This window comes from Camelina sativa, chromosome 16, assembly GCF_000633955.1.
Source record: "Camelina sativa cultivar DH55 chromosome 16, Cs, whole genome shotgun sequence".
NCBI classification, from domain to species: Eukaryota; Viridiplantae; Streptophyta; class Magnoliopsida; order Brassicales; family Brassicaceae; genus Camelina; species Camelina sativa.
The window spans coordinates 23524935-23549183 of NC_025700.1; the positions used below are offsets into that span (position 1 = coordinate 23524935).

At 35.3% G+C, this 24249-nt stretch overlaps 4 protein-coding genes and 1 pseudogene across 7 annotated transcripts in view; 1 reads left to right on the forward strand and 4 right to left on the reverse strand.

Moving 5' to 3' along the window:
• The window catches only part of LOC104752040 (DNA-directed RNA polymerase 3, chloroplastic), an 8470-nt gene extending 5799 nt beyond the window's left edge, over positions 1–2671 (reverse strand). For 2 of the 3 annotated variants that reach the window (XM_010474110.2, XM_019237954.1), the window contains exons 1-7: positions 2548–2671; positions 1085–1897; positions 819–1007; positions 584–717; positions 418–487; positions 269–327; positions 10–127 (exon numbers count right to left, since the gene is read on the reverse strand). In XM_010474110.2, the coding sequence (XP_010472412.2) occupies positions 10–127; positions 269–327; positions 418–487; positions 584–717; positions 819–1007; positions 1085–1897; positions 2548–2586 (1422 nt within the window). In that variant the 5' untranslated portion in view covers positions 2587–2671. Of the gene's footprint in view, positions 1–9; positions 128–268; positions 328–417; positions 488–583; positions 718–818; positions 1008–1084; positions 1898–2215 lie in introns of all 3 variants that reach the window. The other variant, XM_010474111.2, reaches the window with a different exon arrangement.
• Positions 5177–8348, forward strand: LOC104752041 (putative leucine-rich repeat receptor-like serine/threonine-protein kinase At2g24130). Its single transcript, XM_010474112.1, has 2 exons — positions 5177–7792; positions 7877–8348. The coding sequence occupies exons 1-2, from the start codon at positions 5227–5229 to the stop codon at positions 8284–8286; spliced, it is 2976 nt and encodes a 991-aa protein (XP_010472414.1). The 5' UTR covers positions 5177–5226; the 3' UTR covers positions 8287–8348.
• Positions 9721–11418, reverse strand: LOC104752042 (probable myosin-binding protein 5). 2 transcript variants are annotated; one of them, XM_010474114.2, is made up of 3 exons: positions 11088–11418; positions 10000–10941; positions 9721–9916 (listed from the first exon to the last, which is right to left on the reverse strand). In XM_010474114.2, the coding sequence occupies exons 2-3, from the start codon at positions 10933–10935 to the stop codon at positions 9893–9895; spliced, it is 960 nt and encodes a 319-aa protein (XP_010472416.1). In that variant the 5' UTR covers positions 10936–10941; positions 11088–11418; the 3' UTR covers positions 9721–9892. The 2 variants fall into 2 exon arrangements, with proteins under 2 accessions (XP_010472416.1, XP_019093500.1); XM_019237955.1 differs by lacking the exon at positions 11088–11418 and having other exon boundaries at positions 10000–11079.
• Positions 12971–15093, reverse strand: LOC104752043 (heptahelical transmembrane protein 3). Its single transcript, XM_010474115.2, has 4 exons — positions 14710–15093; positions 14539–14637; positions 14378–14420; positions 12971–13741 (listed from the first exon to the last, which is right to left on the reverse strand). Exons 1-4 carry the CDS (start codon positions 14943–14945, stop codon positions 13082–13084), a joined length of 1038 nt encoding a protein of 345 aa, XP_010472417.1. The 5' UTR covers positions 14946–15093; the 3' UTR covers positions 12971–13081.
• Positions 15694–17819, reverse strand: LOC104753956 (annotated as a pseudogene).

The following is a 24249-nucleotide window of genomic DNA, read 5'->3' on the forward strand; positions in this document are numbered from 1 at the left end:
CCAATGTACCTCAAATACTCTATGAGCAGTCTTGTAACTAATATCTCTAAGTGCATCTTGCTGCTTTTTGGATCCATGAGTACGCATGATATAGGAAGGTAAAAACAAGTAACCACCCTTGTCATATCTGAAGAAAATGTCACAGCATTTGCATACGTAAGTGCCATATAAATAATGTGTGGGCATGAGGTTCTCAATTAAAGAGCACCAATCGTACGTGTGGGGATAAAATCTAGAGCCAAAGAAGAAAGAGTTTTTCAAAGCATACCCTTTCCATCTCTTTGGTGGCACTAACATCGGAACATAAGGAATAAGCATATGCTTAGCCTGCATGAGACAATAACAATAAAACATCACCTAAAAGCTCATGAACAGAATAGCTTTAAATCAGAAAAAAAAAAACGTTTTTTAACTCACAGACTTATCCAGTCCTGCAAGGAGAAGCGAGTCACATTCAATAACTCCATATCTCCTCACCAGCTTTGACCTACAAAGTCCAAATTTTCTAAGATAAGTATAAGACAAAGAGAGAAATGTGTCAGGTACTCATCAAACTGGTACGACAACGAATATGCATTCTCACCCTGGATATTTGGTCACGGTTTTAAACGTGTGTCTGAATGCAGGTCGAAACTCGGGTATAGAGTCTCCTGACTGGGTAAGAGGAGGTTGTACATAAGCTGTTTCAATCAATAGTTCTAGCAGACGGCTTCCAAGCTGAAAATTGATAAGAGTACAACAACAAAGATTAAATTATTTCACTATCGAAGACAAATATCATCAATTTCACTCTCAAAAGTGCTTAATACGCCACAGACCTTAGCTTGTGTAGCTCGCCCCCATGGTTTGGTACCTTCACTTTTCACAACTTTAAGTGCATCAATAATCCTTTTCCTTCGAATCAAACTATTTACACGTTTCCTAAGCAATTGTTTTTCTTTCAATTCCTCTTGTGAGTCCCCTGCATTGTTCTTCCGAGTTTTCTTCAAGAAATTGTGAATCCTCACCTAAGTGATCAACCAAAAACTACAACTCAGTACATCGTTTCTTCATTAAACTAAACTGACTATTCATTCCTTCATACCTCCTGCTCAATAGCTATGCCAATACTAACAGCAGCTTGAACAACTTGGATACACCCATCTTCATGTCCGGACATAACCAAACCCATCATCTTATGCATCACAATAACCGCCATTTTATCAGCAGGCAAAAGCTCAATATGAGGCGCATAAGCTGCTCTAACCTTCTTGCTCTTGTTCTTCTGCAGCTTCTGCTCTCTCTCAATCACATCTTTTAAAGGCTGAAACCACCCTAAGAACATATGTTTCACATAAGGCAAATTGGGAGCTAGGTTCTTCTCACACATCTCCTTCTCCAAATCTCTGTACTCATCAACCATCTTCTCCCAAGCTTCAGTCTCTTCCTTCACTTGACGTCTCCTCAAGGAATCAAACTTCCTCTTATCGATGTCTTTGTGCTCGATTTTAACAGTCTGATCAACCATTTTACTCAAACCCTTGAGAAACAAAGCAGAGATCCATGGTGGGTCTTGCATAAACAGCCTCCTCCGACCAGAAAGCCCATTCCTTTCTACCGGATTCTCAAGCTCCTCAACCAAGCTTGCTCCTTTAATGGTTCCGGCGTATGAGGAGTCCTGATTCTCGAAGCTCTCGATGAGATTGCCGTGGAAATGGACGGAATTCGAAATGGGTTTCTCGTGAACAGAGAGAGAAGTAGAAGAGGAGGAAGAAGAAGAAGAAGAAGAAGAAGCTGAAATCGGAAGTGAGTGGCGTCCGAAGAAAGGAAGGGTTTTGCGGCGGAAGAGGGCGTAGGAGGAAGGAGGTTTAAGCCAGGTGAAGAGGGCAGTTTGGTGTTGGAAATGAGAGGTTTGGTGNTCTTGCTCTTGTTCTTCTGCAGCTTCTGCTCTCTCTCAATCACATCTTTTAAAGGCTGAAACCACCCTAAGAACATATGTTTCACATAAGGCAAATTGGGAGCTAGGTTCTTCTCACACATCTCCTTCTCCAAATCTCTGTACTCATCAACCATCTTCTCCCAAGCTTCAGTCTCTTCCTTCACTTGACGTCTCCTCAAGGAATCAAACTTCCTCTTATCGATGTCTTTGTGCTCGATTTTAACAGTCTGATCAACCATTTTACTCAAACCCTTGAGAAACAAAGCAGAGATCCATGGTGGGTCTTGCATAAACAGCCTCCTCCGACCAGAAAGCCCATTCCTTTCTACCGGATTCTCAAGCTCCTCAACCAAGCTTGCTCCTTTAATGGTTCCGGCGTATGAGGAGTCCTGATTCTCGAAGCTCTCGATGAGATTGCCGTGGAAATGGACGGAATTCGAAATGGGTTTCTCGTGAACAGAGAGAGAAGTAGAAGAGGAGGAAGAAGAAGAAGAAGAAGAAGAAGCTGAAATCGGAAGTGAGTGGCGTCCGAAGAAAGGAAGGGTTTTGCGGCGGAAGAGGGCGTAGGAGGAAGGAGGTTTAAGCCAGGTGAAGAGGGCAGTTTGGTGTTGGAAATGAGAGGTTTGGTGTAAGGAGAGAGAAGGAGAAGCCGCCGCAGCGGAAGCCATGGAAGGAAGGAGGAGATAGATAGTAAAGGATAAGGTATTGGTCGTCTTCTTATGAACATTTGAAGAAGAGAAAGAAACTTTTTGTGTTTGTGAGCAACAAAAACAATCCAACAAACCTCTCTAAAACCTCTCTACTCTTTTTTTTTTTTTTCCACAATAGAGATATTTATTTTTTATATTTCCCCCAAATATTAAAAATAATAAAAACACATTGGAATTCTAGAATGGTTTATAAGATATTCAAACATTTTATTTTATTTACTTTTTATACTATTAAGAATATTAAACATATAATATAAATATAATTATTTTACTTATGTTAAGTATCCACATGGTAACAAAAAAATCAATTGAAAAAACTAACCTCAGGGTCCTTAATTAATCCTTTATTTGAAGAAAGTTTCTTTTCATTTTTTAGTCTCATAAATTTATATTTTTAGAGGTTTTGACGTTGATTACTAATCTACTACTACGTATCATTAAATGTTATTCTCATAAATATTACTAAAAAAATATTTTTACAAAAGTATCATTATTAGTTTTATATATTTAAATACTAAAATATATATTTTCCCAAAAATAACACAAAATCTAAACTAAACTTTAAACATTTAAAACTAAACCATAAAAATATTGTAAAGTTTCTCTGGCAATGTCATGCATGGTGCATACCAAATCTGTTTCATAGATACCCAATCTTATATATGGACTATTAAAAATATTGAATTTCACTGCCAAACGTTGCATTATAATCTAACCGCTTGAAAAACCTTGTATAATAGTTTGTGAAGAAGAATTAAACCCAATAAGGATAACAAAAAAATTTCAAATTGATGATGCAAGTTTCACATAGCACTAATAACCGTCAAAAACTTGGGAATAAAATAAATGACTAAAGCTGTACTACAACACACACAAAAAAAAAAAGACAATACAAAAAAAAAATAAGTTTGTAAGTCACACATTAATAATGTCAATTGAGACCGTTTTTCAATATGAATGGTGGCATAAGACTAAGGTTTTGATATGAAGAGAATTTGAACGAACGTAGCTCAATAACATCTCAAAACTGTTCATCGAGTATCAACATACTTGTTTTATTTAAAATACAAAGTTATTTTAATTTTTTTTTAACATTGTTTTGCCAAAAGCTGAGGTATCTCTACACTATGAAATTTTTTAAACTGGATATAAAAAGCTGGACAACTTACACGAAGATTGTGTAATCAATAAGGCATTGCATGATTTTGAAAAATATTAGGTTATGCCAGTTAGAATTTGATAGAAATTCCAATGAAATTCTTCGATTGTGATTTTTTCACAATTTTCACAATTTTATGCAAAACAAATTATTTGGAGCACTTAGAGTGCTACAAAATAAATCAAAGCCTAGCTAATAGTGTAACTATTTTACTCATATTGCACTTATTAATCTCTTCATTTAATATGTGTTGCATCGCTTGTCCTGTATTGCACTAACCATACTTCTTTAATTTGTAACGTCGATACCCTATATAAGAATTTAGTTCAACTTATACGGCTAAAATGAATAGGCTTTGAAAATTGACAAACAAGAACAGTTTTTAACAAAATTGAGATAAAATATGATGGTGTCCGCGTTCGAGACGGACCAGATTGTGATGATTAACAAAATCACAAAAGACAAAAGTTCGATTCTGGAGCAACAAATTGCAACAACTTATTTAATCTATTAAGGTAACGCCATGGGTATAAAAAAACAAGAAGGTAGCTAGTCGCATTGGTGTGGTGGGCTAGGTTAATTAATTTATCTTATGTGACCGTACCATAAACATCAGTGCGTAAATACCCAAATCATAAAACACAACCAAGCCATCTTCCTATTTCTTAACTTTTTCTTTTTTGTTGTCTAATAATAATCATCATGTCAAACACCCATTTGATATATATTATGCTAGACATGGATGCCATATTGTTGGAATACAATCCAAGTCTTGAACTTTGATAAAACTATTATTAATATATAAAAGATTAGAATCAATCTACTAATTGCCAATTGATTTTTAGTTAGAACCCAAAATAAACCTAAAATTTAACATCCATCGGACGCTGCTAGAGATCACACCACCTTATTATGATATTTCACTATTATTTTAAAGAATCACCTGCTAGTCTCACTCCCAAACCCAATAAATATCACAAACGTGACTATTTAGTCTAATCTATAATCTAGTATATACTTTTTCCAATATAAAAAAACTCAAAAACACATGATGGAGTTAGGCCTTAAGCTAGTTTTTTTATGCTGACATATACACCACCACTATACAAAAAGATTAACACACACCTTCACGAAAAAAAGTTAACCACACGGCATTTATAAAACGATTAAATGACGTGGCCGAGACAAGTTACAGACGCGTTCACATCTCATTGGTTGACTTTACAAGTCAAACATCATAGGCGCCAAAGTCCAAACGTTAAAATTGTAAACGTTTCGTTTTCTTCTTTAAACGTTAGTTAGGCAGAAACTATAAAAGAGATACTGTCTCTCTTCGATTGTATAACATATATAACTGTGTATAGTCAAACACCATTTTTGTTTCTTTGTTGTCTCAATTAAACTACACCTACAAAACAAAACAAAACAAAACAATTAAAATGGGTTCTTGTTCTTTGTTGTTTATCTCGTTCTTGATCACTGTTATGACCGTTCTTGCTTCTAAAGAGAACGATCATGTGTTATTAAAAACAGATCGAGCCTCTTTGCTTTCTTTCAAATCGTTCATTGTTTCAGATCCTCACCACTCTCTAAGCAGTTGGGTTTCCGTTTCTGCTTCTTCTGTTGATGTTTGTAATTGGTCTGGTGTGAAGTGTAACAAAGAGAGCACTAGAGTAATCGAACTGGACATCAGCGGTCGAGATCTTGGCGGTGTCATCTCACCGTCGATCGCTAATCTAACCGCTTTAACGGTTCTTGATCTTTCAAGAAACTTCTTCGTTGGAAAAATCCCACAAGAGATAGGCTCATTGTATAAAACCTTGAAGCAGCTAAGCCTCTCTGAGAATCTCTTACAAGAAAAAATTCCACAAGAGCTTGGTTCGCTTAACCGTCTTGTGTATCTTGATCTTGGAAGCAACCGGTTAACTGGTTCAATCCCGGTTCAGCTCTTTTGCAATGGTTCTTCTTTATCTCTCCAATACGTAGACCTCTCTAACAATTCTTTAACCGGAGAAATACCTCTAAAGAAAGAATGTCATCTCAAAGAGCTTCGGTTTCTTCTCCTCTGGTCCAACAAGCTCGTCGGGACTGTACCGTCTTTTCTATCAAACTCTACAAATCTCAAATGGATGGATTTGGAGTCAAATCTGTTAACCGGAGAGTTACCTTCTCAAGTCATAAGCAAGATGCCACAACTTCAGTTTCTTTACCTTTCTTATAACCATTTCGTTAGCCACAACAACAACACCAACCTCGAACCTTTTTTCGCCTCTCTAGCCAGTTCACCTGACTTACAAGAGCTCGAGTTAGCCGGAAACAGTCTTGGAGGAGAGATTTCTTCTTCCGTAAGGCACCTCTCTGTTAATCTTGTGCAGATACATCTTGATCAAAACCGTATCCATGGCTCTATACCTCCAGAGATATCAAACCTTTTGAACCTAACCCTTCTAAACTTATCGAGTAACCTCTTGACTGGTCCTATACCACGAGAGCTTTGTAAGTTAAACAAGCTTGAAAGGGTTTATCTCTCTAATAATCTCTTAACCGGCGAAATTCCCATGGAGCTTGGGGATATACCTAGTCTTGGTCTTCTTGATGTTTCTAGAAACAAGCTCTCTGGTTCAATCCCGGATAGTTTCTCTAACCTTTCTCAGCTGAGAAGACTTTTAATGTACGGAAACCATCTCTCTGGTACGGTACCTCAAAGCCTCGGCAAATGTATCAATCTTGAGATTCTTGATCTCTCTCACAACAACCTCTCAGGGAAGATTCCAGTTGAAGTTGTCTCCAATCTCAGAAACCTGAAGTTGTATCTTAACCTATCTAGCAACCAGTTAAGCGGGGGAATACCTTTGGAGCTAAGCAAAATGGATATGGTTCTCTCCATTGATTTGTCTTCCAACAAACTCTCAGGGAAGATTCCACCTCAGCTCGGAAGCTGCATTGCATTAGAGCATCTGAACCTTTCAAGAAACGGTTTATTCGGTACGCTTCCAACATCAATAGGCCAATTGTCATATCTAAAAGATCTAGATGTGTCTTTAAACAGATTAACTGGAGCTATACCGCCTTGTTTTCAACAGTCTTCGACTCTCAAGAACTTGAATTTCTCCTTCAACTTGTTCTATGGGAACGTATCAGATAAAGGATCATTCTCTAAGCTGACTATTGAGTCTTTTCTTGGAGATTCTCTCTTGTGTGGTTCTATAAAAGGAATGCAAGCTTGCAAGAAGAAACATAGGTACCCTTCTGTTCTGTTACCGGTTCTGTTATCGTTGATTGCAACTCCTTTTCTGTGTGTTTTTGGATATCCCCTGGTTCAAAGATCAAGATTTGGAAAAAATCTAACAGTATACGACAAAGAAGAGTTGGAAGACGAGGAAAAACAGAACCGAACTGACCCTAAGTACCCAAGAATATCATATCAGCAGCTCATTGCAGCAACTGGAGGTTTCAATGCTTCTAGCTTGATTGGTTCAGGGAGATTTGGTCATGTTTACAAGGGAGTTCTCAGGAACAACACTAAGATCGCAGTTAAAGTACTCGATCCAAAGACCGCAATGGAGTTCTCTGGGAGTTTTAAAAGAGAGTGTCAGATCTTGAAGAGAACAAAGCACAGGAACTTGATCAGGATCATCACAACCTGTAGCAAACCTGGTTTCAAGGCTCTTGTTCTGCCACTGATGCAAAATGGAAGCTTGGAGAGACACTTATACCCGGGAGAATACTCGAGCAAGAACTTGGATTTGATTCAGTTGGTGAACATATGCAGCGATGTCGCGGAAGGAATAGCTTACTTGCATCACTATTCACCTGTCAAAGTTGTTCACTGTGATCTCAAACCAAGCAATATCCTTCTTGACGATGAAATGACCGCTCTGGTTACAGATTTCGGGATTTCAAGATTTGTTCAAAGCGTTGAAGAAACAGTTTCTACGGATGATTCAGTGTCATTTGGCTCACCAGATGGATTGTTATGCGGTTCAGTCGGTTACATTGCACCAGGTACACAATTCTCAAAACATTATTAAAATTTCACTTAGTAGTCTCATTAGTCTCTAAACTAAATGATTCGTTATTATTCATCAGAATATGGAATGGGGAAACGTGCATCGACACATGGAGATGTGTACAGTTTTGGGGTTCTCCTGCTAGAGATTGTGAGCGGAAGGCGACCAACAGATGTTCTTGTCAATGAAGGATCAAGCTTACATGAGTTTATGAAGTCACATTACCCGAATTCTCTAGAGGGAATCATCGAACAAGCGTTGCTCAGATGGAAACCGCAGGGGAAACCAGAGAGATGTAAAATGCTATGGAGAGAAGTCATAATGGAAATGATTGAGTTGGGATTGATTTGTACTCAATACAATCCTTCAACTAGGCCTGACATGCTAGATGTTGCACATGAGATGGGACGGCTTAAAGAGTATCTCTTTGCTTGTCCTTCTCTTTTTCATATTTCATCTCAAGAAACACAAGGAGAAGCTAGTTCATGATGATTTTCTGATGAATCAATATTTCAGAGAGTTTTGATAATTGTATTCATTCTTTTTACATTTTTTTCTTGGGTTCTTGAGTTAAATTGATTTTTTTTTTAAGAAAATAAAAGTTAGATTGTGTGGATGTCTTCATTTCAAAAATCATCCAACCAAATCATCTATTTCACATTCATTGGTTGATAATTTAAAATGAAAAGATTAGGTGTGTTTTCTGTAATCATGATCATATCTTATGTGCGTGCTATGAATCTAGCAATGAAGCTTCTCCTACTCTTCCATTGCATTATAATCTTATCAAAATCTTTTTGTGCCTAACTCTGGATTAAAATACAAAATTTGTAGCTGAGATTTATATTGTAAGTGGAAGCTGATGTCTGCTTAATTAATCTTTCCACTGTGTTGATCATTATTAGTCCGTTATTAGTTTAATATTTCTAAATTAAGTAAGAATTAAAGGGTGGCATCAACATCAACAAAGGTCAACATACCATCTTAGAAAGAAGTGATGAGCCAAGAAACAAAAGCAGAAACAATGTTTTTGATACATTACGTCTTCAGACATTTCCTTATGCCGAGTTCGATTTCGCTTCAAAAGAATACGTAAAATTTCTAACTTTTTGATTGGTTTGACAAAAGGATTTGAGCGTTATATTTTTATCTTTTAACTTGTCAAATGTCGATATTGTATTCTCTTCTTATCGTCACTAAAGTAGTTTCTGTAGAAACATCATAGTTTTGCTTAACAATAGTATTGGGCAAAAGAAGATGCTATAAGACAAGCTAGAAGTGATGATGAGGTAGGTGCAAAAGAGTAAAAAGATCAAACAATTAATAATCTTTTCAAGTGCATAGCAAATCCGGATGCGCACACAAGGAGGACGGTATAAGTCCGTAAAAGAGATGAGATTTGCTTCTTGAGTGTGACATCCAACAGAGAATATGAGTAATCACAAAGTTGTGGTGAACTGAAAATGCTGCCTCTATTTGATAGTGACACAAATGGTTTATAGACTTAGTTGTATCGTGCCAATGAAGAAAAGGTTTTGAGATGGTGAAAGGTTAACTTTTCGGATTAGGCCTTAGAATGTAAAGAGCTATGATGACGAATAACCATGAGAAAAGATTATGCTTAGAGACAGAACTAGAAAAAGTTTGGTCTGATAGCTACTGGTGACCTTATCTGGCTGGCTATCATCTAAATTTAGTTCTTATCGGAACCAATCAAAGAAAGGCTTTTAGCTATTTTGCTTAGGATTATGTATAGACAATCTAAGATTGGTGACTGTGAGGTTTAAGATTTTCTTTGGTGCTGAAATGACAAAGCACCCACAAAACTCTTCAGGTTGGTAAATTTCACTTTCATGGTTCTCTTATTTTGTCTTTTTTTTTTTGTCCACCAAACTATGAACAAGTATGATGAAAACAATGAAATATCTAGAAATAGAAGAAGATTTGTTTTCTCAAAGACTCAAACTTTACAGAAGATATGGATCTTACTTCAAGCTATAAAAAAACAAATGCAAGTACTATAGTAACTCACGCCTTAACTAATATCAATAACACACTCGCCCTAAAATCGGCATCTCAAGAAGAAAGGCGTGTCTTATAGCCAGAAGTAAAGCATAGCCTGTTTCAAAATAGACATGCCAAGACTTTGTTAGCACTTAAGTACTATATAAAATATATTGAAAGAAGTTGATTTTACCATACCTCTTGAACAGAAACAGTAGCTGAGTCATAACCAAACATTGCAGATTGCACAGAACTTAACTCTTCTTCTGATTTTCTCTGCAGATTCATATTTTCTTGCTTTACTACAATAGCTTGAGCTGGCTCTGTGCTGCATTTGTCCTGCTCAAGCAGCTCTACTCTCTCTTTCAACCTTTGCAACTCGGTCTGATACTCTGCATCGTTTGCAGAACAAATCCCCCGCGCATGATCTCTTTTGATGCTTCTGTCTCTTCTCTGTTTTGATGACTTCTTGGACATCTTTTTCACCAACAAATCAGGTTTACACAACAAACCCTTTTCTCCATTCTTAGTTTCAGCCTCCTGCTTCAAAGTCTTGCACTGATCTCTTAAAGAATCTCGAAAAACCGTAAGCTCTTTCAATTGCTCATCCAGCTTCTTGATCTCCTCCCGATACAAATCTTTATCCTTCTCCTTATCCCTTCTTGAATCCAAGCTCTGCTCTATAACTCCCTTCTCCACAGGAACTGTAATAATCGGTTCAGGAGACGGCGTTTGAGACCTATCACAAAATCTCACACAATCTTCAACAATTCCGTTACATGCCAAGCTCGTAAGCTTACACCTGTAGGCATGTAATTCACACTCAAGCTTCTTGATTTCAACATCTTTCTGGTAATTCAGATCCTCCAAAAGATCCATCGAAAACTCAGCTAGAGACATTCGCTCCTCAACCATTCTCTTGTACTGGCTAGCTTCCATAGCAAGGGTCGCCTTCTCGCCTTGAAGCCTACGTATCATGGACATGGCTTCGCTCACTGACGAAGCAGTAGCTTCTCTTTCAGCATCCAACTCTCCCTCTAGCCTCTCCACATCTTCCTTCATTTCATAAAAAGCTATTATAAGATCTGTGGACTCAAGTCCACGCGTATCTAAGCTGCAGCTTCTTCCTACCATATCTCTCTGCAGTTGCAATTTTGCAATATATATTATCTTTCAATTCAAGAAATTACTTAATGACCACTAGATTGTAGCAAAGACTATATAGTTCCTAGATTCTGAAGTTTCTTTTGTAAAATTCTAGAGAACAAGAATCTCAGTAATGATACCTCGTTAAGTTGCAGAAGAACACAAGTTTTGTCCACAAAATTTGGCTCACAAAGATGTCAAAAAACGCTTTTTGTGGAAATTTATCGTAAATAATAATGACACATTGGAAACTAAAATGTTATATTAGACAAATTTAGTACCTTATAAATGGAAAAAAACCAAAAAAAAAAAGGAAAATTTATTCATTCAGAGAAAACACGCTTGACCAACAAAAACCATTAATTATGCTTTGTCCATATCATCATCAAAAGCAAAAAGTTTCTTAATTTTCGAAAGAGCCATTCATAAATTGTGAGAGGAAAAAAAGGTTAATAGTCCTCTAAAATAATTAGGAGATACCAAGAAAAGAGCTGACAAAAATCAATTAAACTTTGAATGCTTAATGTGACTCATTGAACTATCTATTAGGAAAAGAGGATTAGTATCAAAATCAGTCAAAAACATATTTCTTTTTTGCTCAGTCAAATATTTCTTTGAAATACTACTGATGAAACTTTGAACAATGATAAAACGTGACTTTGTATTATTTTATGTGATTACCTTTATTCCTTTAAAATGATATATTTTTTTTAATCGTCTGAGGCCTTTAAAATGATTTTAAATTTCTTTTTCTTGTTGAAATCTAGTATTATTATTCTTGAATATTTTTAAGTCTACAACGGCTTATTACAAAGAAAGACCAGGTATTAGCTCCTGTGGGCTTTATGAAAAGTACTCTTTTAACACCCTCACATATCCTAAACATGCATGATAGACGCAAAATGAATATCTTGAATATTTTGTGGAAATTTTTATCCCCATTGCTTGACAATTAGTTGGATTTGTAATGTTTAGATAATTGTTAAAAGAAGAAATCCAACTAATTGTCAAGCGGATATTTTGAATTTTTGTGAAATTTATTAGAAATTTCTTTTGGATTAATAAGGAGTATAAATTTATAATGTCTCAAAAAAGAAAACCAAAACATTTACATGGTCTATTTTACAATTTCCTGGACTCTTGATCGTGTTTAGAGAAGATTGCAATTGATGAATAAATTTTACATTCATTGAAAAAAACAAAAGATTGCTATTGATTTTCATTTTAAGTTATGTATGACATACTGTACACATCTGATTGGAGTACTACCTATGGGGGTTCAGATAGATCGTTTTATTTGGCTGTCGATTTTGTTGGTCCATATGCCATAAGTCACGAGAACATCATAGATGCACAAGAAAGGAGACAAAAAAAACTATTGTTCACAAGATGTGATACAAAGTTGATGTACTACTCTGTTCAATGATGACACCAAGTCACCAAGGAAACCATATCATGAAAGGAGATCTTACATGTAGAATCCTTGATGCTGATATGTTGGATTTTCGTGTACGTCAGAAACCTCAGTTTTAGAGAGGATCACACAGAATCTTTTTCTACTAAAGAATGGCATGCATATAAGTTTTTTTTTTTTCTTTTTTTTTTTAATACAAGACAGAGCCTATACATTGCTTGCGATGCTTGTCAAATAGAGTGGACAATCCATATGTTAAACATGCAATGTTTACATCTTAATCAGAATGATATGAATACTTCTAATAAGATGCATAACTAAAGGTTTCATTCTTACTGTTCCCTAGTCGGTCTAGCTAAAATAGCTCAGAGCATACATGTATAAAAACCCTCGAAAACCAGAATGTCCTGAAACTAGAACATTGCTATTGAACTCATTTGTTTCCTTGGAAGAACCTTTTGTACCTTAACCTTCACCACTGCTAAATATTTTCAATCTCCCAAAAAAACAGAGGAATCAAAATGTTATAGCTGTCCTCTGTATTCCTCCTTTCTCATTGTTTCTTCTGTTCCAAGGAACTATTTCGATATTGAAAATGAGATTTAAATGATGAATTAAGTCTCAAAATAGCCATAGACAGTTCAATGCAAACCAGCTATTAGATCGCATACATGGGAATGTAATGTAAGATCACAGAGGCTTACTAACAATATCGTTAGGCTAAACCCCACAAGAAGGGGAAGCCCGTACAAAATCAATGATGAAAAGAGTGGTCACACAATGAGCAAGAGCACCAAAAACTACAAACACATGGAATATCTGATGGCTATGTCCTGCCATATCAAACGCTCCAGGCTTCCATCTCTCAGGCACACGGCTAACATAAAACGCTGCTCCCAAAGCATACGACAATCCCGTGGCAATCTCGTAACCGAGGGCGACGAACACGTTAGGGTGATCCCAGTAAAGGCAAAGCACATGAGCAGCAGGTATCACGGCAGATGATCCCATTGCTAGGAAAAGATTTGCTCTGAAAGCTCTGAAACGCGGCGATGAGAGAGCTGGAGAGAGGAGAGTGATGATAGCGAGGAGACCGAGGATTGAGATCGAGGACAAGTAGAGTAAACGGAAGTGAGGGTGGCAGGAGAAAGCGTAGTAGATTGGTGCAAAGAAAGAAGCGACGATCATAAGTGAGATTCCTGCGTAGTCCAAACGCCAGAAAAAGAGGCTGAAACGTTTTGAGTGGCAAGCGAGAAGGTGTGAAACAGAGCTGCAGATTAAGCAACCCATTGATCCGGCTAAGTACACGAGCCATGGCCATTTTGGAATAGCTTCTCCTTGGGTGTTAAGACTTGAGATGTGTTGTGTGACGTTCGAATCCTGCGAGAGAGAGAATCATTTTAAGTTTAGTCATAATAAGAAAAGAATCATTCTTTATTCTTTCTTTTTTTTCCTCAAAACTTTATGTGATCTTTGGTGGGCTCAAAGCACAAGAGAGAAGAAAAGATCCAAGAAATATGTCGAAAACAACGACACATGGTGGGGGCAATTTATCATTACTTTGCATGATTAGAAAATGAAAAAGTTGTGGTTAATATATTATGAATTTACTTTTTATTGCAGCATTGGTATATTTTTGGTTAACATAGATAAAATGTTTTTTTTTTCTGTATGTATATTGTTTATTTTAATTTATGAAAATTAATATCAACATTTAATTAATAAATATGTAATTGGACAATTTCACATGATATAATTTACAAATAAAATATTATTTTAGCAAAATGTACTTCCAAATTAATAATATGAGATAATTAAATAATAATGACTTAATTCTAAGATTATATAAGCTTTGATTAAAGAGGTAACCTTGAATTTGAAAACTATATTTTATTATTCAGCATGCATGTGACATAAGATAAGATAAGGTGGCAATTAAAAAATGTCACTAGAAAGCCCCAATATACACATTAAAAATTGGAAAAAATATATCAAAAGAATACAAAAAATACTTACGTGAAGAAGCAGAGTCTGATTGCTTGAGAGGCAAATCCTCGCTCTATCGTCAAGGTCCCAATTATACACAAACCCCCAAAAAAGGCCAGTTTTATTTTTTGTTTTTTTAACTTTAAAATATACTTAGCCAAAATGACTATTTTAACCTCGGTGGTTCTTACCCGGAGATGCCGTTGAACACACCGGCGAGACTAAGCTCCGTCGTCTCCAAGCAACTCACCACCGCCATCCACAAAAATATCGCAAATCCAGTTAGGTGCCTAAACCATTATCAAAAGGATTACACAAACATTAAAATGTAAGTATCAGAAAAGAGTGATGGTTTTACGTACGTCCATATATTGAGAGTCTCGTTGTGCCAAGAGAAAGCACTGAGGAACGTATCTTTGAGAGACCATTGGCAACGATAATGGTTGTGTATAAACTCGTTGTCCTTCAAATACTCAGGCAAGTCTTCGAACTTCATCAACCTCCTCACGATTCTCGTCTCTTCCCCGGAATCTAAACCTGTACAATCGGTGACCTCCACCATCGTTGGAGATTTCCTCGCCGCTCTTCGTTTCTTCATCCTCTCGTTAATTCTAGCATCCCCGTCGCTATCTATTTGTATTTGTATGGAGACGAAAACAATCTTCGAATATAATGCGAGGGATAGTGATCGTCCACGTGTGAGATAATTTTGATGTGGATAGATATGAGTGGATGGAGAGATTTGCTTTGTGTGAGGTTGCGTACACTTGATTATTTTGTTTTTTTTGTTTTCTATGTGCCAGTGTTTTTTTTTTTCCTTGAATCATAGGGACAAGTGGGAGGATGAGAAAATGCATAAAGTATGGTGCGTAAAAACAGGCACTAGTACTTACATGGACAACACGATTCACTTTTTATCAGACACTTATTTAAAGTTATTTGGATTTTCATATGTTGTGATCAAAATTGTTTACTGTTTACTTAGGCCACTCCACCATACTGTATATGAAGTTTTGACAACTTGAAAATAAGTCAAGAAGCAAACAAGAAGAAATGTTTCAGTTACTCATATGATTAGAGTCATCGAATTTTTGTTTTGTCTTGAATACTTGGAAATACATAACACAACAAGCTCATTTACACAGGCATCAATGCTATAAAACTACGTTGCACTTTGATTTTTTTTGTAGGTTCGTTATCAAATACCACCAAAGACGTTTATTGGAAAACCATAAAACAGAAAATTGCAACACACAGAAGGGTTTTATGAGAACAAACCCTGACATATTAATAAAAACACGTACATATGCTTGACAAATGCTTACAAAGAGGACAAGAGAAAGTGTTCAACATGCGCTTTTGATGATTACTACGCGGGGCTTGTTTCCACGAAACTTTTCCATGAACCACTCATGTTTTTGTGATACGAAGATATGTCCAATCATCAAGCCGCAAAAAACACCAGGTACGTATGCTATTGCCGCTGCTATCCAGTTAATCACTTGTTCTTCAGGCTCCGAAAATTCCCGTGGTGTAAGATTTGGGACAGGAGGTTTTCCGCAGATTCCACTAAGATCGTAGAGTTTGGAGTTGCCCATGAATGAAGAACAATTTTGGCTTTGAAACTGTGTGCCTTGTGGTATTGGACCTTCGAGATTGTTGTGGGAGAAGTTCATGGTTGATAAAAAGGAGAGCGTACCAAGATCTCGAGGGATTTGACCTAACAATTGATTCAGGGATAGGTCTAATGCCTCAAGATTTTTCAGTTTTGCCAATGATTGAGGTATGTCACTTGTGAAAGCATTACTTGACAAGTTGAGTAGACGCAACCCGTTCAACAATCCAATAGATTCAGGGATTCTTCCACCAAATTTGTTTCCCGAAAATTCAATGGCTATGAAGTCTTCTCGGATCCTTGTAAATTCTGTGTCTACTCCTTTGTGCATAAACTCCATTGAATTACGGTAGATAGCAACATACACCATGAATTTTTCCATGTACATGTTATCATATTCTGATGTGGCCATGGCACGCCAGCTGGAAAAACAGAAAGATGGGATGGTTCCAGTGAAGTCATTTTGTGCGATGTCAATGACTTTTAGATTTTGAAATCCAATGGAGACTTGGTGATCATATAGCGGCCCATAGAATTGATTTGATCGGAGGATGAGGACGTTTAACGATGGTAGAGAGCCCAACCAAGATGGAAACTTATCCTTGAATTTGTTGCTTCCCACATTCAAATGTTTCATAGCTTTGCAATTTATCAAGGACTCTGAAAGCTTTCCTTCCAACTGATTCCAACTAATATCAAGTGTGTTTAAACTGGTAGCATTTACAAACATATCAGGAAGAGTTCCACTGAAATTGTTGTTTCCGAGATTAAGGACTTTAAGATTAGTGTTATTACTTAAGCATGGAGGAATCACGCCACTGAAGTTATTGATGGACAGATCTAAGAAACCTACCGATCTAAGATTGCATATCCAATGGGGAAATGGTCCTTGAAATGAATTTGATATAAGACTCAACACATTCATTTGTGTTCCATCCAAAACATCAGATGATTTTCCAAAACTGCTAAAAGAATTGTAAGAAAGCTTCAACACTTGCAATCTCCATAAGCAATGTGGTACTTCGCCTTCTAACTTATTGCGGGAGAGATCAAGGTAATGGAGGTTGGCTAACTGTGATATTGATATGGGTATTGACCCAATGAAATTGTTGAAACTAAGATCTAAGATGTTGAGATGAACAAACTTAGATATAGTATCAGGGATTGGGCCATCGCATTGGTTACTAGAAAGGGACAAGGAATGAAGCCTAGAGGATGAAGATGTATTCCCAAACTCTATAGGTCACTTGAATTGGTTTTTCCTCGAATAAACCACTTGTAACGAAGAAATCGTGAACAAGAATGTAGGAAATGGCCCAGAAAATGAGTTTCCACTTAAGAAAACATACTCCAAGTTGTGGAGTCTACTCATCTCAGGTGGCAGCTCGGATTGGAAGTTATTATTAGTGAGGTGAAGTGTGGAAAGTTTCGTTAAATTGGCAAATGAAACCGGAATTTTTCCACTTAAGTGGTTATCAGTGAGGATCAAGGATCTTAGTTGGGTCAAGTTTCCAATTGAAGTTGGAACTTGACCAACAAATTCATTTTGCGAAAGGTCAAGATGAGTGAGATGAGAAAGTTTTCCTAATGAAGAAGGAATCTCCCCATTGATATTGCAAAAGGAAAGGGCTAGGTATTGAAGATATTGGAGTTTGAAAAGACCACTATTTGGTTTCAAACAGTTGTTGAAAGGGATACTAAGGTCAAGCAAAATTACCTTGCCAGATTTAGCATCACACGTTACGTTCTCCCAAGAACAGCAATCACTACTCTTGTTCCAAGAACTCATATAGTTTACCGGAAACTCGTGTTTGAACTCCAAAAGAGCATCCCTCTGATCATGGCGGCAAAAGTGGAGCGTAGGAGAAACAAAAGTAAGCAAAACGAAAGAAAACAAGAAGAAGAAGTTCCAGGTAACAACAATACTATCAAAGGAATACGATTGTTTTGAAATCATCGTTACCTTTAACCCTTTTTTTTTTTTTTTGAGTTTGTGTGGTAAAGTAGTAGGTTATACTTATGGCTTCCCCATCTCTCTCTTTATATAGAGTGAAAAACAGAAGATCAATTTTGGAGTATAGTTCTTGACTTTGGGAAAATATATATGTTCAAAGTCTCTATGTCTCTCTATGGTCCGTGATTTGTGCCACAGAGAGTCAAAGACCACCACATACTCTCTTAACTTGACCGGCCTTGTCGAGTTCTTTATCTGAAAATGTGTTCCTAAAAAACTTTAGTTAGCTAATTTCATAAATTCCATACAAACTTTGTCTGAAATATTAGAAAAAAAAATCATGGAAACGATGCAAAGTAGACCTGGAAAAAAGCAGCAGGATACTTAATTGTTAGTCGTTTTTCTTAGAAAACTTAATTAGCACCATTAACCCTAACTCAAACGGACCCATCTTGTAATTATATATAGTATTCGTACGTGTTTCAGGGGTTTCCCGATCAAAATCTTTACCGGAACTTGTGCGAGAAAGAAAGCGTGTTTGGGAAATGTGAAACGGAACACACGAACTGGACACTTTCAGCCTCTATGGAATATGAGAAGCAAAAAATTCCATAGGAATATTTTACTAAGAAAGTCTTCGTACGGAAGATTCATTATAGCGTGAATTAAGGAGTTTCAATGAAAGAGATAACTGATAAAAATCAAAATCACTAAATAGCATATCAAATCCTAGATACCACAGACATTGAAAGATACGTTAACATATGTTTATTACAGAACCATAAATAGAAAACTTTAAAGACTAAAAAAGCAGGCCCTGACATTTTTGTTGGCTAACTGGTCGACGACAATTTTAAAACCTAAATTTAAAAGAAAAATAATTTTTTTTGACAAGTGTCAAAATATAATATGTAAATTTCAAACGTGTTACAATCATGTTTATGACTCATTTGGAAAACCAAATTTTACATAATAAGACTAGTAATATGTTAATGTGAATTTATTTTAATTTTTGTTTGGTGAGAAGTGATTATTTATTTTGTGAGAATACAACCACAACCTATCACTCACTTCGGACTTTGAATGTTTGACTAGCAAACTAAATTTATAAAAGGTTTAAAATATTCTTAATATTTCTGGTTTATAAAAGAATTTTAAAATATTACAAATATTTTAAAATCTATATACTTTTGAAAGAGAAGAACAAACGATTTATCAAATGTCTGTAGTTTTACTATTTTTTACTTTCTCGTGTTTTCAAATTATCTTAAATTTGACCAAATGTCTCTAAAATTTCTGTCAATCAATCCACATTTAATTCAAAATTAACTTAAATAATTTTATAATTTTAAATATCATCTCTCTAAAATTCTTTTTGATTTTTAAATATCATTATCCAATAAATTCTAGAAGAGCTAAGAATCGTCAAGTAGTGTATTCAACGAGTTGCTCTACTGACGATGTTCGACGACTTTCTTTGTATTTTTTATTTTTTATGAAATATTTTTCTGTAACCTCTTTGGGTGTCGTATGCTTTGTATTTATAGGGAAATGTGTCGGTTCGTCAGATAAAGTGAGGTAAATATCCTTCGCTGATTTCCAAATACATGAGATGAAAATGGTTTTGCTAAGGAAGAAGGAATCTCTCATAGAGTTTGCAAGACCAAAGGGCTAGGTTTTGAAGATATTAATTGGCATTTGAAAAGACCACTATATAGTTTCAAATAGTTGTTGAGAGAGAGAGGAATTGAAGGTCGAGTGAAATTACCTTGCCAAATTTAGTATCACACATGGCACCTCTCCAAGAACAGCAATCACTGCTCTTGTTCCGCGGAGGTCCGACCCTTCACACATTCTTAACATACATTCGCAGGAGTCACTGTTTTTCTTGGGCCTCCAATTTTTTTTTGTATTTTTTAGTAACATAAATAGGTTCCAAATTTTATTGTTATTGCAAAAATAGGCACCACTTTTATGAAATTTTAAGATTGATATTAGTTTTCAAATTTATCTATTTTGTTATTGCAAAAACTAGGAAAGCGACCCGTGCGTTGCCGCACGGGAAGGTGAAATCCTAAATTGAAATTTAACATTTGTAATTCATCCTAAATTCTTTCTTTTCTCAATCAATTTAATCATTTTCACTTTTTGCTATTGCTTTCTGCTGATTAAAAAGCCAAAAATTCATTTCAATGTTATTATATTTTATGTTGTCACACACAAAAGTGAGCCTTTTTTAGAGCTTGATTTACTATGAACATTACTTTTAACCATATATAAAATTTCATTTATGTTTGTCTCCGACCATATGGTGCTATATATTGGTATCCTTTCTTAATTTGCTATTAGAAATTGTCTTTGTTGTTGATCATTATCAATCAAAATACATACGAGACTGCTTATCTCTTGGTTTATTTACTGTATCGAGAAAATACTAAATGCCACTTGTCGAAGGAAGGTCGGAGATTGGGATCGGAGTAGATGGCTGGATTGAGTTTCGTTTCCCCTTCACTTTGATACGCGATTTCTCTTTCCATAGATTACTGATTCACAAATCACAATCAATATTCCGATGTTGTAAGCAAGTGGAGTTTGTATACAAATGATTTACTATGAACATTACTTTTAACCATATATAAAATTTCACTTATGCTTATGGATGTTTTTTTCTCTCACTTTTAGATATGTACAAAACCAAGTTTTATATGACCGACCAATCAACCTAATTGGTTAGTATAGAGTAACTCACATTCTTCAGCTACAACTTTTAGAGATATATATTTGGCTATAATGCTTTCCACAGTTACATGCATGTTGGTCTCACGTTTTCCATCAAAAGACCCCCTTCTTTCCTCCCTTTTAATGGGTTAATCTTGATTGCCTTATTTCCTACTAACACATTTGATACATGGATTTGTAATATTTGCTTCAAATCACATATTCCTCTTTGGAAAAGAAAAAAAATCAAGACGTAACAGACTAAGAATGCATATAGACAAAACTTGTACACTCATCAGCTATTCAATCAAAGCAATTCAATTAAACTACAAAAGTTCAGAAAATTAATAAAATATAGAACAGAGGATTTTATGTTGGTCTCTCCCAATCCATCCCATTCCACCGTGTCGGCTGCTCTCCTTCCAGGCTGCATCTCCCTCTATTTGATTTCCCACTTATGTCTATGAATCGGTACCATCATGTTTTTCAATAAACACAGCGAAAACGAAGTCGATGTGGTGAAACAGGTGATAATAATATCTCACCTTTTAATGTTCTCTTCTTTAGGTTAAACACTAATTTTATAAATTTCTTGCATTTTCTTTTTTTTGGCAGATTCCAGATCACTCTAAAAGTGACTGTTATACATTATGTTTTTAAAAAGTTGTATATACAGATTAGAAAGTCATCAAAGACTAAATAAGTTACCTTTAGTAGATCTTTTCTTTCTAACTTGACTTGTCATTTGGTCGTGCTTATGCTTTCTAGAATTTAATTTTGTGTTGTCACAAGTATGTCTCGCTTTTTCTTGGGCACTCTATTTCCATGCTCATTTGTAATATTTCTATATATTATCAAAATGTTTGATACCCAGAAAGTATAAGAAATTATAATTCAACTAAAAATTTTAAAAACTTTATTTACAAAAAATGTAAACTAACCTGGATCATGAACATCTAATGGACATCCTACAAACAAAAAAAAATTTAACATTTATACCATGTTTGTTAGAAAAAATAAATAGGTTAAAATAAGAATATATATAAACTTATAATTATACCATGTTTGTTAAAAAATTTTGGCTTATCTGTAGCTCTAGCATCACTGCATATCATCATGCCTCTCGTATCTTGGTTTTGGTTTTTCCAGAAAGTAAAAAAATAAAATCTGCACATTGAGAATCAAAACATTAGCCATGCAAAAAATATGGCACACATACTTAATAACATTAGCCATGCAAAAACATGAAAACCGGAAAGGCTAAAATTTTTGAAGAGACTAAAAGTTAACAAAACTAAGATTAATGTATGAACTTAATAGTGTCGACTAACAATAATAATAATCTAATCGAGAAACACTACAGGTCATTCGCAGCAAAAATATTAAATTACCTTGAATTAGAGATTGATGCTTGAAAGTTAAAAAACACTTCAATAATACAATTCTTTAGTACTCAGAAAACAATTGTTCGAAACTTGTTTATGTAGTCAAGAAAAGTTTATATATAATAAACAAAGAGGTGTAAGACATAGAGGTGTGAAATGTAAATGTGTAAAAATTAATAGATGTGAAACATGGAGGTACAACAAAGAGGTGTAACACATAGAGGTGTGAAATTAAAAGGTGTAAAAATTAATGGATGTGATTTTTGAAACCAGGAGGTACAACAAAGAGATGCAAAGACTAAGAGGTGTGATTTAAAAGGTGTAAAAATTAATGGATGTGATTTTTGAAATCAGGAGGTACAACAAAGAGATGCAAAGACTAAGAGGTGTGATTTAAAAGGTGTAAAAATTAATGGATGTGATTTTTGAAACCAGGAGGTACAACAAAGAGATGCAAAGACTAAGAGGTGTGATTTAAAAGGTGTAAAAATTAATGGATGTGATTTTTGAAACCAGGAGGTACCACAAAGAGATGCAAAGACTAAGAGGTGTGATTTTTGAAAGATGGGGGTGCGACGAAAAGACACGATTAATAATTTTAAACTGTTGGATTAAAACTGTGATTAATCTCATCCGTTGGATTAAAAATTGACACAAAAAACTGGGTTTGCTATTATATATAGATAGCTTTTTCTAAAATTTTAAGATTTGGTCTCAGTTTAAAAATTTTCTGTGTAAAACCCATAAAAAAAAAATTTTGTATCGTCTACGTTATCAAAATTTTATAGTTTTTTTGCCACAAGTAGCGGATCTACATAGAAAATAGGAGGGTCAATTGACCCAGGTAAAATATTGAAATAAGTTTGTTTGCATGTAAATTCTTGAAGTACTAGCAGCAAAGTTGGTTTAACCCTCTTAGTTGAAGTATGAATTAATACAGTAATATACTTGATGTATGAATCAAACATATGGGTTAAGTTAAGATATGAAAAAACATTTTTCCAGTGTGGAGAGATTATCACCCTCTCTTTCTCTTATTTTTCTTATTATTATTATTTTTTAGTTAGAGAGACACCTACTAAGTATCTGATAGAGATGCTCTAAATCTTCTTGATCTGTGATTTGTGCCCCAAAGATTGAAAAAATATACCATTGACTCATTCCTTCTGCACCACATATTTTCTAACTTGACCGACCTTGTTTAGTTCTTTTTCTGTCTTGCTATCATGACTTGAACGACCTTGTCGAGTTCTTTATCTTTCTTACTATTTTGAACCGTATATTTTCTCTGCAAATCACAAGCTTTTACTTCACGTAAATACTTGTAACTCCAAGCCTCGACATTGTTCTCAGGCCGACCGAGATGCATGAGAATTGGTGATTCGCAATAAAGAACTCTGATTAAAAAACCGACAAATCCATGTATTAATAGACGATCTTATCATTACTAGAAGTTCAACTGCGATTATTACCAGCTTCAAGGACTATTTGTGTTTGTGGTTTTACATGAAAGGTCAGCAAGGCATTTTTACAGGCTGGTTTATACAGCTTGGCCAATCTCCTCTATCGTGGAAGACGAGTAACAACTTCTTGTGCCAACAATATTTAGTTTATGTTGTTCCTGCAGTAACACTCACTACGTACTCACGGTCTTTTAGTGTTATAAAAAGGAGATATTAGTCGATTCAGCGGCAAGAAAATTGCTCACGATCTCACGTATCATTATCATCATTCATTGATACTTTTTTCAATTTATTTTTAACTTTTCATTAATTGGTACAAGTCAATGAAACTAATATGATGCCATATTTCGTCAATTATAAAACGAGATCTTTTTTGAAACGTGGTTGTTTCAATCTACCAAACGTATTATAGTGAATAAAAAATCGATGATGTAGTGAGAGCTTGTATAGTTGTATATGTATCGTTTAACATGTATAAAAACTTGTTTAGACGTGTCTAGCTATATTCTTAAACTAATGCAATATAAGATTTCTCCATACGACATCTCAACATTTCTGTGTTTGACATCTCAATATTTTTGTGTAACATACAATTTACATCTCATTTAAAAGATTTTAGCCAATTAATATTATAAAAATTAATACAGCTTTCATCCAGTAATAAATTGTGTATTTTCTCTCTGTTCCCCGCCACGTGTATACGTGTTAAGCATGTCAAAACTTTTTGTCCTCAACGCTTAAATAAAACAGTTATTTATATATATAAG

What these genes read in the sequence shown, in the direction of transcription:
- LOC104752042 (XM_010474114.2), bottom strand. Translation starts at nt 10,935, where the DNA reads ATGGTAGGAAGAAGCTGCAGCTTAGATACGCGTGGACTTGAGTCCACA. An exon ending in CTACTGTTTCTGTTCAAGAG is followed by an intron (nt 9,917 to 9,999) that starts GTATGGTAAAAT and finishes ATTTTGAAACAG; the next exon opens with GCTATGCTTTACTTCTGGCT.
- LOC104752043 (XM_010474115.2), bottom strand. Translation starts at nt 14,945, where the DNA reads ATGAAGAAACGAAGAGCGGCGAGGAAATCTCCAACGATGGTGGAGGTC. An exon ending in GTGTTCAACGGCATCTCCGG is followed by an intron (nt 14,421 to 14,538) that starts GTAAGAACCACC and finishes CCTTGACGATAG; the next exon opens with AGCGAGGATTTGCCTCTCAA. An exon ending in ATCAGACTCTGCTTCTTCAC is followed by an intron (nt 13,742 to 14,377) that starts GTAAGTATTTTT and finishes TCTCTCTCGCAG; the next exon opens with GATTCGAACGTCACACAACA.
- LOC104752041 (XM_010474112.1), top strand. Translation starts at nt 5,227, where the DNA reads ATGGGTTCTTGTTCTTTGTTGTTTATCTCGTTCTTGATCACTGTTATG. An exon ending in AGTCGGTTACATTGCACCAG is followed by an intron (nt 7,793 to 7,876) that starts GTACACAATTCT and finishes ATTATTCATCAG; the next exon opens with AATATGGAATGGGGAAACGT.